This window comes from Canis lupus, chromosome 29 (genome assembly GCF_011100685.1).
Source record: "Canis lupus familiaris isolate Mischka breed German Shepherd chromosome 29, alternate assembly UU_Cfam_GSD_1.0, whole genome shotgun sequence".
Classification (NCBI taxonomy): domain Eukaryota; kingdom Metazoa; phylum Chordata; class Mammalia; order Carnivora; family Canidae; genus Canis; species Canis lupus.
In genome coordinates, this window is record NC_049250.1 from 4787699 (window position 1) to 4800693 (window position 12995).

General features: G+C 36.8%; 1 protein-coding gene across 4 annotated transcripts in view; it reads right to left on the bottom strand.

Moving 5' to 3' along the window:
* Window positions 1-12995, bottom strand: part of RB1CC1 (RB1 inducible coiled-coil 1) — a 98661-nt gene that overhangs the window by 45329 nt on the left and 40337 nt on the right. For all 4 annotated transcript variants that reach the window (XM_038579298.1, XM_038579299.1, XM_038579300.1 and 1 more), the window contains 3 exons: window positions 10394-10596; window positions 8641-9067; window positions 3080-3250 (listed from right to left, as the gene is read on the bottom strand). In XM_038579298.1, the coding sequence (XP_038435226.1) occupies window positions 3080-3250; window positions 8641-9067; window positions 10394-10596 (801 nt within the window). The remainder of the gene's footprint in view (window positions 1-3079; window positions 3251-8640; window positions 9068-10393; window positions 10597-12995) is intronic.

Sequence of the window (12995 nt, forward strand, 5' to 3'; positions counted from 1 at the left end):
TTATTTTTATTTCTTAAATATTTATTTATTTATTCATGAGAGACACAGATTGAGAAGAGAGGCAGAGACATAGGCAGAGGGAGAAGCAGGCTCCTAGCAGGAAGCCCGATGCGGAACTCAATCCCGGATCCGGAGATCACGACCTGAGCTAAAGCTGAGCCTCTCAGGCGTCCCAATAAATGAGTTTTTAATAACAGCTATTCACAGCTAGAAAAAAAAAATAATCTGCAATGATGGGAAATAAAGGAAACAAGGGTAAAAGAATAAGATGAAAGGTCTAATACATATATAATTGGAATCAATGAAGGAGAAGGAAAAGAGTAAGGCAAAGGCAAAATCTGAAGAGAAACTGGGAATTTTCCAAGATATGCCATTAAGCCACAGTAGTACTACAATCCCAATGCAGGAGAAATACAAAGAAAACTACATCTTGTATTATAGTAAAAACTGTTAAAAACCAAACCAAAGGGCAGCCCCGGTGGTGCAGAGGTTTAGCGCCGCCTGCAGCCCAGGGTATGATCCTGGAGAACCAGGATCGAGTCCCGCATTGGGCTCCCTGCATAGAGCCTGCTTCTCCCTCTGCCTGGGTCTCTGCCTGCCTGTGTGTGTGTGTGTGTGTGTGTGTGTGTGTCTATGAATAAATAAATAAAATCTTAAAAAAACAAACAAACAAACAAACCAAAGGGATGCCTGGGTGGCTCAGCAGCTGAATGTCTGCCTTCGGCTCAGGGCAGGATCCTATCTGGGATGCTTCTCCTTCTGCCTGTGTTTCTGCCTCTCTCTCTCTGTCTCTCATGAACAAATAAATCTTTAAAAAATAAATAAATATAAATAAAATAAATAAAAACCAAACTAAAGGCAATGTGTTAAAGGAAATCACTGACAGCCTAGATTCTATATCCAGAGAAAATATCCTTAAGAAATAAAAGGTGATTTAGGGACGCCTGGGTAGCTCAGCGGTTTGGCGCCTGCCTTCGGCCCACGGCATGATCCTGGAGACCTGGAATCGAGTCCCACATCAGGCTGCCTGCATGGAGCCTGATTCTCTCTCTCTGCCTGTGTCTCTGCCTCTCTCTCTGTATCTCTTATTAATAAATAAATAAAATCTTTAAAAAATGCTTTAAAAAAAAAGAAAGAAAAGGTGATTTAGAGAGATTTTCAAATGACAAAAACTAAATTTGCAACTAAAGGATACTATCGTTTTAATGCATATCAAACTTAGAAGGATGCATGTGTAACATAAAAGGGAAAAAGCTGATATGGAAAACAGAATAATAAGTAATTCTTTTTTTTTACGATTTTATTTATTTATTTGAGAGAGAGAGCACAAGTAGGGGGGTTAGCAGAGAGAGAGGAAGCAGCAGACTCCCCACTGAGCAGGAAGCCCAATGTGAGGCTCGATCCTATGACTCTGGGATCATGACCTGAGCTGAAGGCAGAGGCTTAACTGAGTGAGCCACCCAGGTGCCTGAATAAATAATTTTTAATGATAAATTTTTAAATAAAAAAGGAAATTTTTATCAAGAGACAGCAAGTAATGGGGAGTGGGCAGAAGGAGGAGATAACCTTAAGCAGGCTCCACGTCCAGTCCAAAGTGGGGCTCAATCTCAAAAACCTGAGATCATGACCTGGGCTAAAATCAAGAGTCAGACACTTAACTCTGAGCTACCCAAGAACCACGCCAATTTTTAAATTTTAATTTTAATGATAAAAATAATCCAAAGGGGAAAAGTAAAAAGAGATATGATTGGAAGAAAAATTGGAAATAGTACAATTAAAAACAAATACTCAGCAATTATATTAAATAAATCGACTAAATATTTCAATCAAAAAATTTTTCACCTTACTTTGAGGCCATCATAAACTTGATGCCCAAACTTGAGAAATATATACCAAATGAATAATACACACACACGTCAACATAATTCAGTTTGCCAAAATGCTAAACTCAATCCAAAATTAATTAAGAAAGACAATATATTATGACTATGTTGAGTTTCTTCCAAGAATCCCAAGGAGGCTCAAGATTAAAAGTAGACTATAACATTCGTAATCCGATAAGGGCCTTCTATTAACACAAAGAGAAAAAACTAGCTACCAGAAACATTATAATTGTGAAATACTACTTTCTATAGATCAGGAACTAAACAAAGGGACCCACTATAACAATCTACTCAGTGCTGGTACTAGGATTCTCAGTCAGTGCAAGAGGGTAGGATAAAGGGGTTCAGTTCACAATAAGATGGCTAGACCCAAAATCAGGAGAAAAAAAAAAAAAAGAGTCTGAGAATTACAGATGAATTCAATTAGGAAACTATAAAAATGCAATAAATATTTTTAAATTTATTTAAAAAGAATAAAGCAAGGACATACACGTTTTATCTACCTACACACAGTGTAATGCCATGCAGGTAAAATAAAACATTTGCAACCAATAAGATGATTTGTATGTTCTAATGTTAAGAGTACAATCAGAGGAAAAATACTGGCAGAGGAAAGTTAAACTAGAAAAGTGTACATCTCAATCAAGATTATACAAGTTAACTCTTTTGCTGTTTTGCCAGACTGAGTGGAGGACAAAGTCACTAACGTGGCAGAAAATGTGTAGGCTAATCACTCTTAGCAACTCCATCACTTTCTTTTGGTTATAAATCTGAGAAGAGAGGTCTTGGAATACTGCATTAAATGAGACCTAAAAACCTAAGTATTAGTAATCTCTAAGATTTCGTATTTTCTTCCTGTCCTTAACAAATCTCACTAATTCTTTTTCAGTTTTCTGAGGGGGAGAGCAGGAAGTACTTAAATGTTTAGTACAATGACTACTTTCTGTTTTTTTCCACAGCTGCTCACAGCATTTTCACAGTTTATCTTTTACTTACTACCTAAAGTGGCCTCAGCTCACTTTATCAAACATGAACATTAAGAACTTGTCTTAAAATACATGGAAACAATATTATTGCATTAACAATAATTAAGGATGAGGTAAAATGATGGTGTACAACAAACTGATATTACATATAAAATATTGGTATAAAGAAACTATGAATTGCTTTTTCTGAGAGAAGTTTGAAATGAGCACCTGAGCAAGTTCCTTCTGTTCATTCACTAGTCGGCTGCAGCTAGCAATCATCTGGTCCAGGGCATAGAGCCGGTCTTCAAGTCCTTTAATGGCTTTCATATTCTGATTATCAAGTTTGGCAATAGTTTGACGGCACTCTGCTATAAATGGTCGAATAATCCTTGGATCAAGCTAAATGACAACAAAACATATGAATGAAGTTTTTAGCAAATAGTTAATATATTTCTCACTATTTTGATACACAGCTTCAGAGGAAAGAAAATGAAAAACATAGAAAAGTAAAAGCACAGGAAGTCTAAGTTATACTTCCACAAAACTGGGAGGATAGTTATGTTAATAAAAAATTACTGATTATATCAGAATCCATAATTAGGAATACAGTGCCAGGAACTATAATCTTCCGATCAATGCCACAATTTAATCAATCTTCCGTGTCACAGAGAAAATGTTATCTTTAAGGTCTTATAAAGTAAAGCAGAGTTAAAACACGTTCTTTGGTCATTGTCTTAAAACTCTAATTTCCCTCAAAACAAGGTCAAGTTCCTTCCTTCCTGGAGGTATCTTTATTTTCAGTCTCTATCTCCTAAAGGAATTTGCTTGATCAACCCAACTTTCTTACTCTTCAATCTCTCCTATTCCCTGGCTTACATCCACAAATTTTCTGGAAATCATGGAACCTAACAAATTTGTCTCAACACTCTTCCCCTTTCCTTGAAAGAATACATTGGCAGTGTTTTTGCATGCAGTCTCCACAAAAACCACTCTGCCGAAGATCACCTATAACCAACCTCCTTTCACTTGAAGTTCGTATACATTGAAGACAACCTCTCACAAACACTGGAAGCTTTGGGGCATTACCTCACGGATTCCTCCACAGTACCCTTCTTTGGCTCCTTTTCCTGTCTAATCCATGAATACAGATAATTCAGAAGGACTTTGTGCTTAGCCCATTTGTACTATTTCTTATATGATTTCAGCATAAGCATAATTTCTATGCAATCCCAACCCTTTTGTAATCCCTGATCCTCCTCACAGATTTTCAGCTTGTGTTTCTGATCACTTCTTTATACCTCCACAGGAGTATCAACCTGTTATCTTCTACTATTAACTCATTACAGTTGTCTCCTGTTGAGATCCCTAAATGGCTTTCTTCTGCCCACTATGACATCTAAAAAACACAGCATACAGTACAGCCTCCAGTGACTGGATACTAGTAAATTTTTCCAAACCTATCCTCTTTTCAAACTGAATTGCCCATTACATCCAGACAAACCCTGTATTTCTCTAGCTCTAATCTTTCTTCAAACTGATCATTCTACCTAGGTGTTTGAAAGGCCATCTCTGTCTCTATGTAAGGGTCCTAGTCAAATACTGCCTCCTTCTTGATGCCCTCCCTTATCTCTACAATCAAAGGACCGTACAATATTTAATGGACAGTGTTTGGTACACAAAGAACATACAAAAGCCATTAAAACTGAACTACTACTTTATTGTTATCCATAGTCCAATTTAATTAATAAGAGGCTGCACATTTGCATCACTACAAAAAAGCTAACAGAGCCACTACTTAAATACTGGCAGCGGTAGCCCAATACTAACAAAAACCATACGTATGTTAACATTTTCTCACTTTTCTTAACTTCATGGTAACTGAGTTCAATCTGCACACATTTCTGGTCCAAAGTACTGTACAAACCAAGATTGGCTTTAAATCACTAAGGTGATAAAGGGCTAGGAATGAGGATTAAAACGGATTCAAATTTTTAGCTCATGCAGAATTATAACTACACATGGACTTCACATGGCAATGATTTAAAGAAGAAAAAACAAACCCAAAACCAGGGCTCCTGATTATGATAGTTTGTATTTCATAATTCATTGAAAGTATAATACAACAACACTGACAACGTGGAAGACTATTTTGTGAATCACCTGAGTACAGATTATATAACCTGACTTCCTAAAAGCTGATTCTAATTAATATTTTATTTGCCTCCAAGTAATAAAAATTAAAATTTCCAAAGAGTCACTGGAGAATTTTTTTAAAATACATATTTCAAACCACAGATTTCTATTAATTATTTAGGAAATTTTTAGTAACTGAACACAGTGCTATGCTACTTTTTTACTCTTGGGTTTTTCCATTGATATTTACAAAGATTAATGTTACTGTCATCTTAGAAGAAACTGAAAATTTTCTTACCCTTTCCATTCTTTCCATCCCACCTCTAAATCCACACCCACTGCACAGAGCAAACAACAGTAATTCTATAAGATCACAAGAATCCTGAACAAAACACTAAAACAAGATTCAATAAATTATGCTGGTATTAATCTGGACAGCTTAGAAATGAGCTAAATGCACATATTTCCAATTACCAATTTCCAATGTCAGATATATGAATGTTTTCCTTTTCTATTTTTTTTTAAGATTTTTTATTTATTTATTCATGAGAGAGAGAGAGGCAGAGACACAGGCAGAGGGAGAAGCAGGCTCCATGCAGGGAGCCTGATGTGGGACTTAATCCCGGGACTCCAGGATCACACCCTGGGCTGAAGGTGGCGCTAAACCACTGAGCCACCTGGGGCTGCCCGAAAGTTTGCCTTTTATAGTATAATCTGAACCAGAATATCCAAGACTCATTCTAATTATGAATATACTACAACCCAAGAAAATATGTGAATACACAAAAATGTAGGAACAATTCTAAATTTTTCTCAGTATAGGAGAGAAAAGGTCATGAAAAAGTCCACCAATCTACCCAAGTATTATGAAACAGAATATTCAAATGATAGATGGATGGTGATACAGATAATAAATGAATGGCAGTGCTAGGATATGAGCCCTTATGTTGCCCAATCTTACGCAAGTTCCATAATACCTATGTCTTGACTAGTTTTTTGAAAAAGATCTTAGATTATGGCAATTGGAAATACATGTTACAAAGATGCTGAAACTGGGATTACTATGTAAAAATGATGGCTTTAAACAGGATTTTTTAATAGAAAATCAAACCTTGGAGCATTTTAAAATTCACTGGCAAATAGCACACTACTACTATCAGATAATCAAGCAGGTGAGTTATATGTAACTATGTAATACACATGAGATAAATGGAAGGCATCTCTGATGAGAAGTTCCATACTCAGTTTATTCTATCTTTAGAAATGCTATAGTGGTATTAAGAATAAATATATAAAACTACCAAGAGGAGAAAAATATTAATCTAATAAAAAATCATGACAAAGTACTGTTTATTATGCAGTGTATCGTATTACTGTAACATCCTACACTGTAATATATAGGCAGAAATATATAAATTCTTCAGAATGTATTATCATTCCTTTTCACAAGTTTTTAAGCTGACACGCACAACTTAAGAGTGCTGTATTACAGACAGTATTTTAAACTATGCTACCTCATTTTATATCAAGTGACTATAACCAAATAAAAATTTATATTATGCTTTCAAAATATAATGGTCATGTAATGTATCACAAAGACCCTTGGTATACACTATGAAAGTAAACATTAACTTAGGTCAGTAATGTGACACCTTAGTAATAATACTATAGCTAACTTCCGTTTTCTGTAGATATAAATTCCTGTGGAATTTCATTAAGCCAGAGAAGAATCATTGTTTATTTTCTCTTGTCATGAAAAGTGAATAAAAATTATATGGCTGTGCTGGATTTCACTTAAACATGCAAATGGAAAGCCAACTTACAGTTCTTTTAAAAGGGGGTTCTCCTCAGTCTACAGCCCTATTCTCTAACTCATGCAGAAATACACACACACACACACACACACACACACACACATATATACCTCAATTATTCTATTTACAATCATGTGCTTGACTTTCCACAATCATAGGTTATAAGTTTTAGGCTACTAACATGTCAACAATTTAAATAGGAACACTAGTTTTCAATCCTTTTAGGTAGCAATCTTTGCATAATATATTACACACTCCCATGCCCTGGCAAATGTCTTTATTGAAGCTGTCTTTAATGACAAATAAATGGCCAAAAAGAAATGCCTCCTTTAAAGGATTTCATCAAGGAAGTAGAAATTTAAAGAATAAGAAGAAACCTAGGATTTATTTAAGTTTTCCATTTTGAAAGGTATGTGTTATTTCCAGGCATCCCAAACAATGCACTGCCTTCCTCAGTATTCAAAGATCAAGTCTCTTTTCCAATGGAGTGCCCTTTAAAAAAAGATGAACTATCCTGCCCATCATCTTTAGACAACAGCAAACTTCAAAATATTATCTTATCACTGTGTAAGTGAAATATGTGTCCCATCAACTTTGACTTCAAAGATTTTCTAGCAGCTTACGGATCATGTTATTTTTTTTTAAAGATCTACTTATTTTAGAGAGAGAGCGGAAGCTCCTCCTTGACGTGGGGTAAGGGGGGGCGGGGAGAAGGAGAGAGGAATCCCGTGCAGACTCCCCACTGACCATGGAGCCTAACACAAGGCTTGATCCCAGGACTCTGAAATTGTGACCTGAGGTGAAATCAAGAGTCGGCTTAATCAACTGAGCCATCCAGGGACCCCTGGATCGTATTTTAAGAGATATTTACTCCCCAGACCTAAATGTTTTCCTAATATATTTGGGGAAGAACTTATTAATCTAAAATACAAGCTCACTATAATTTACAAAATACAACTCAGACCACAATATTGAAATTTTGAATTTTAAAATATCTCAGGCAGATAAAGTATTTAAAACTTCTTTTAAAAGGAAGAAGTTCCTTTTAGGAGGAATGGTGATTAGAAAGATGCACACCAGATTTTCAGGGAGATGAAAGTGTTCAGTATCTTCCTTTGGGTGGTCATTACTTCGTGACCTAACCGCTCAAGAACCTGTATATTTCACTGACCATAAATCATTCTCGCTGCTAAAAAAATATTTTTAATATTTTTAATTTTGTAAAAAACAAAATTCTTTAATATTTTCCAAAAGACCTTCCAAGTTCTATAGAATTTGTAAATGTGAACATCTGATCCATTATTAAGTTAACTTTTAAAAATATGGTAGGCTAGAGGTGGCCATTTCTATTTACCTATTTACTTATATTTAGAGAGTGCTATGTATTTAAGGCACAAGAATGAAAACATTAAGACTGCACAAGTTTTACTTAACAGATGAAAGAGCCTAACTGTAAGAACAAATTAGAGGATAGGAGATATTAGCATATCTACATACGTTACAAGTTCAGAAAAAAAACATATTTATTTCAAAGTGCTACCACCAAAATCTACACCATTTGAGTAGGCACTTCAAGGTTCTGCAGTGCAGTAGAAATTTTACATATATGACCTCTAAGAGTCTTCACAAATTTACTATTAATTCATAAATAAGGTTACAAAGGAAAAGATTTAATCTGTCCAAGGCTTTTACAAGATGATTTTACATAATCCTTGGTTTTGAAGTCTTACACCAAGGCTCATTATTTCCACTATAATAATATTACCATTCTCAAGTTTATAAAATATTTAGTATAAATAACAGTTGAAATGACATAAGAAATATTAAATTGACATGACTTACTCTGCTCATGGAATCAAAGCATTTCCTGACCAACGATTCCACATCATTAGGTCTATCTTGAACATTTATCCAGTCTAACAAAGAAACATTAAAAAAAGGCAGATCACCGTCTTTAGCATCTACTGAAGTTTCATCCTGCTGGACAGTATTTTGACAAGATTCCCTAATTTCTTTTCCAATTTCAGCATCTGTGGTATCTGGGGCTATATGTTCCACTGACTTGTGAAATGAGGTTAACAAGGATTGGTTAGTTGCTCTAGGCATATCAGGAGAAAGCACCAGTTCAGTGGAGGTTTTCATTTCAGCCTTTTCTGAGCCTTCATGTTCAGGTAAAGAATCCAGTCTTCCCAAACATTCCCTGTAACTATGTCTGGTTAGGCACTCCAACAGTGGAATCTTGGCCATTACTGAAACCGCAGTTCCTAAACTTAAAACACAAAAGATCTGTCAGTAAAATTATGGGACCACTCTAATTAGAGATTAGCATCTTGAAAGAAATAGCATTCAATTATTATACACATAAATATTTACCATTACTATAATGCATATAGTTATGGTTCTTTAAAAGAAACCTAGTTAGACAGAAAAGGGTTATCATTAACACATTGAAATTTCACTCTCAAGTAAAGGGAGCCAGCTTATACTAAAGAAGTAGACACTTGGTTTTCATCAAACCTTAAGATATAAAAAATTCAACTTTACAAAAAAGATTTACGAAAGCAGTCCCCTAAAGTATGACGTTAAATCAATCAAGTATTTTTTGATAATTTTATTCTGTGCTTTCAACTTAACAATCCTAATAAAGATTAAGGTAACTCTCACATTCATTACACCCTACAGACAGGTAGATATATGTTGTCAAAAGGCACTGGGGGAGATGATATCAATGACTTGATTTATGCAAAAACATTTGTGAAGGGGCTTAGGCTCGTACACAAAATTATATCTAAAATAACTTCCCAAATAAGAGTTACTTGAAAATGTTGTTGTATACTCTTTCTAGTCTCAAATAATCATTCCCTTTCTTCCCAAGATCAGTTCCATTGGCAACACCAAAACCTAATTCATACTACAAAACAGAAAAATTTGAATAAGGTTCATTTTAATTAAAATGATGTTATTCCCCTCCAAGTCAAAGTAATAAAAAATATAAAAACTAAAAAATGACTGTAAAATGTGGAAAGCATACACAAAGACAACAGAGGGCTATATTGGTACTGAATCATTACTATATTTTTAGATTCATTATAGCTCTTTTAAAAAACAACCACTGACTATCAGATGTGCTTATTTGCATAGAACCAGAAAGCCATCAAAATGGCTTCTTTCCATCTTAGCAAGCCTATATCCTAGAGCAATATTTAAAAAGGAAAATAAAAATTTCCTTGATTGATGAATATTGAAAAAATTTCCATTTCTGTCAGATGTGTTATATTTATATTTTGCCTTTATTGTGAAGTTGATAGCAGGGCAAGAAGGAGGCAAAGACTCTTGAGTTTGTAAATGATTTAGAAGAATTTTGAGCCCTTTACATAAAACAAGATAAGAAAAAGAAATGTGGGAGATCCATAAATAGGATGTAAATAAAACTGACCATAATTAAAAATTTTAGAGTCTATAAAAGTCATCATAAAAGTCTCAAAAAGTGAAGAATTATAACAATTAGAAATGAAATCACATTTACTAAACAACTGATAAATTGCCAAAGTATTTTAAACAAACATCTTATTATCCATTTTAAAAGCAAACATACTGAGTAAGTTTTAACTTGATGTCTTCTATGGATTGCAGATAATTTGAATAAATACTTTCAAACTTGAAAAGTAGTTTTTGGTATGAATTTGAACAGTCCTCCAGATTGGCCATGATTGCAGCCCAGCCTTGGTGTTGAAGATGTTCATCATGGACCAGACCTTCACAGAAAGAGCAAAGTTTCTTGGCAACTTCATACATTTCCTATATTGAAAGTGAAGAAACACAGTAAAAGAAGGTAATGTTTGTATGCACATGTTTGTATATATATATATATATTTACCTGTATGTATGAACATAGCCTAAATATATTTTCAACAAAGCACTGACAAGGGAATATTTTAAACAAAGCACCGACAAGGGAATGTTTCAGTTTATCTTAAGTGGTTCTGCTTGTTGTTATGACACTAAGGAAGAAGAACTTCTAACTCAATACTGCTGGAAATATATATTGGTGGAATACCTATAGACGGCAGTTCAGCAATAACTATCTAAAGTAAAATGGTGTCTATTGTTTGGCAGCATGATTCACCTTGTAGAAATTTACCCAATAAAAGCTTAAGCAAATAAGCAAAAATACTAAAAGGTTCTTTTTTTCTTAAGATTTTATTTATTTATTCATAAGAGACAGAGAGAGGCAGAGACATAGACAGAAGGAGAAGCAGGCTCCCTGAGGGGAGCCTAATGCCGGACTCGCCCCCAGAAGCCCGGGATCATACCCTGAGTCAAAGGCAGACACTCAACCACTGAGCCACCAAGGTGCCCTTAAAGGTTCTTTACTTCAACTATAAAAAAAAAGTCTATCAAGAAATTATGTGCATCTATACAACAGAATTTATCTAACATTAGATATTTAAGATGAAAAAGATATATTTATAAAAATAGGAAAAGATCAATACACAGCAAATTTAAAAGGTAGGCTAGATTCATAAAATGAATTTTCTACATTTACTACTACTATATGACAAATCAGTTATAGGTGACCCTACAGACCTAAATGTAAGGTTTTTTGTTTTTGTTTTTACAAAAGGGGTAGATGAGGGATGCCTGGGTGGCGCAGTGGTTGAGCTCTGCCTTTGGCTCAGGGCATGATCCTCGAGTCCTGGGATCGAATCCCACAGCAGGCTCCAGGCAGGATCCCAGGAGGGGCAGTGATGCCCCCAGGCTCCCAGGGGCACTAACAGAGGACCTGCACCCCGGGGGAGAGCACCCCACACACCGCGGCTGAGCTCCATAAAGGGCTGGTGCGTGCCTGGCGGGGCCTCGGGAGCAGCTCGGATGGCGGCTCCGCGCAGAGGCGGCTGCGCGGCCCCGGGAGCAGCTCAGGTGGTGGCTCTGCATGGAGGCGGCTGCGCGCCCCTGGGAGCGTGGTGCAGGCCCCAGAGCCCAGGGTGCTGGGGGAACACAGCCCAACATCCAGCGCTCTCCCTGAGACAGATGGAAGCCAGGAGAACACAGGGCAGCAAGGATGCTCCAGCCTCCAGGCCCCCCCCCCCCCCCCCCCCGAGCTACAGGCCCCCTAAAGACGGAGCTACCGTAGTTACTGCGGGAGCTGACTCTAGGGATGAAGAGCTGGCCGCCACCACTTTTGTTGTTCCCCCTGGGGTCATCCTGTACCTGGGACTGAGCAGGGGCCTCACAGGATAAAAAGCTCCCACTGAGCCGTGCACCTGGCAGGGGGCTGGGCAGCTCCCCCAGGTGCACACACCTGAGAATCAGCACAGCAGGCCCCTCCCCCAGAAGACCACCTGGAAGGACAGGGGAAAGCAATTTATTCAGCAAGCAGCACTGAAAGTACCAGGGGAAGTCAAGGGATTCACAGTATATAGAATCAGAGGATACTCCCCCTTTTTTTGTTTTGCTTGTCGCCCACCTCCTCCCACTTTTATTTCTCTTTTTCTCGTTTCCAGTACAACTTTTTTTGGCCCTGCACTGAGCAAAATGACTAGAAAGAAGAACTCGCCACAAAAGGAAGAATCAGAAACAGTACTCTCTGCCACAGAGTTACAGAATTTGGATTACAATTCAGTGTCAGAAAGCCAATTCAGAAGCACAATTATAAAGCTACTGGTGGCTCTACAAAAAAGCATAAAGGATTCAAGAGACTTCATGACTACAGAATTTAGATCTAATCAGGCTGCAATTAAAAATCAATTAAATGGGATGCAATCAAAACTGGAGGTCCTAACGATGAGGGTTAATGAGGTAGAAGAAAGAGTGAGTAACATAGAAGACAACTGTATGGCAAGGAAGGAAGCTGAGGACAAAAGAGAAAAACACCTGAAAGACCACAAGGAAAGGTTAAGGGAAATGACAGCCTCAGAAGGAAAAAAATCTATGTTTAATGGGGTTCCAGAGGGCGCCGAAAGGGACAGAGGTCCAGAACGTGTATTTGAAAAAATCATAGCAGAGAAATTCCCTAACATGGGAAGGGAAACAGGCACTCAGATCCAGGAGATGTAGAGATCCCCCCCCCTATATTCAATAAAAACCGCTCAACACATCGACATTTAATAGTGAAGCTTGCAAATTCTAAAGATAAACAGAAGATCCTTAAAGCAGGAAGAGACAAGAGATCCCTGACTTTTACAGGGAGAAGTATT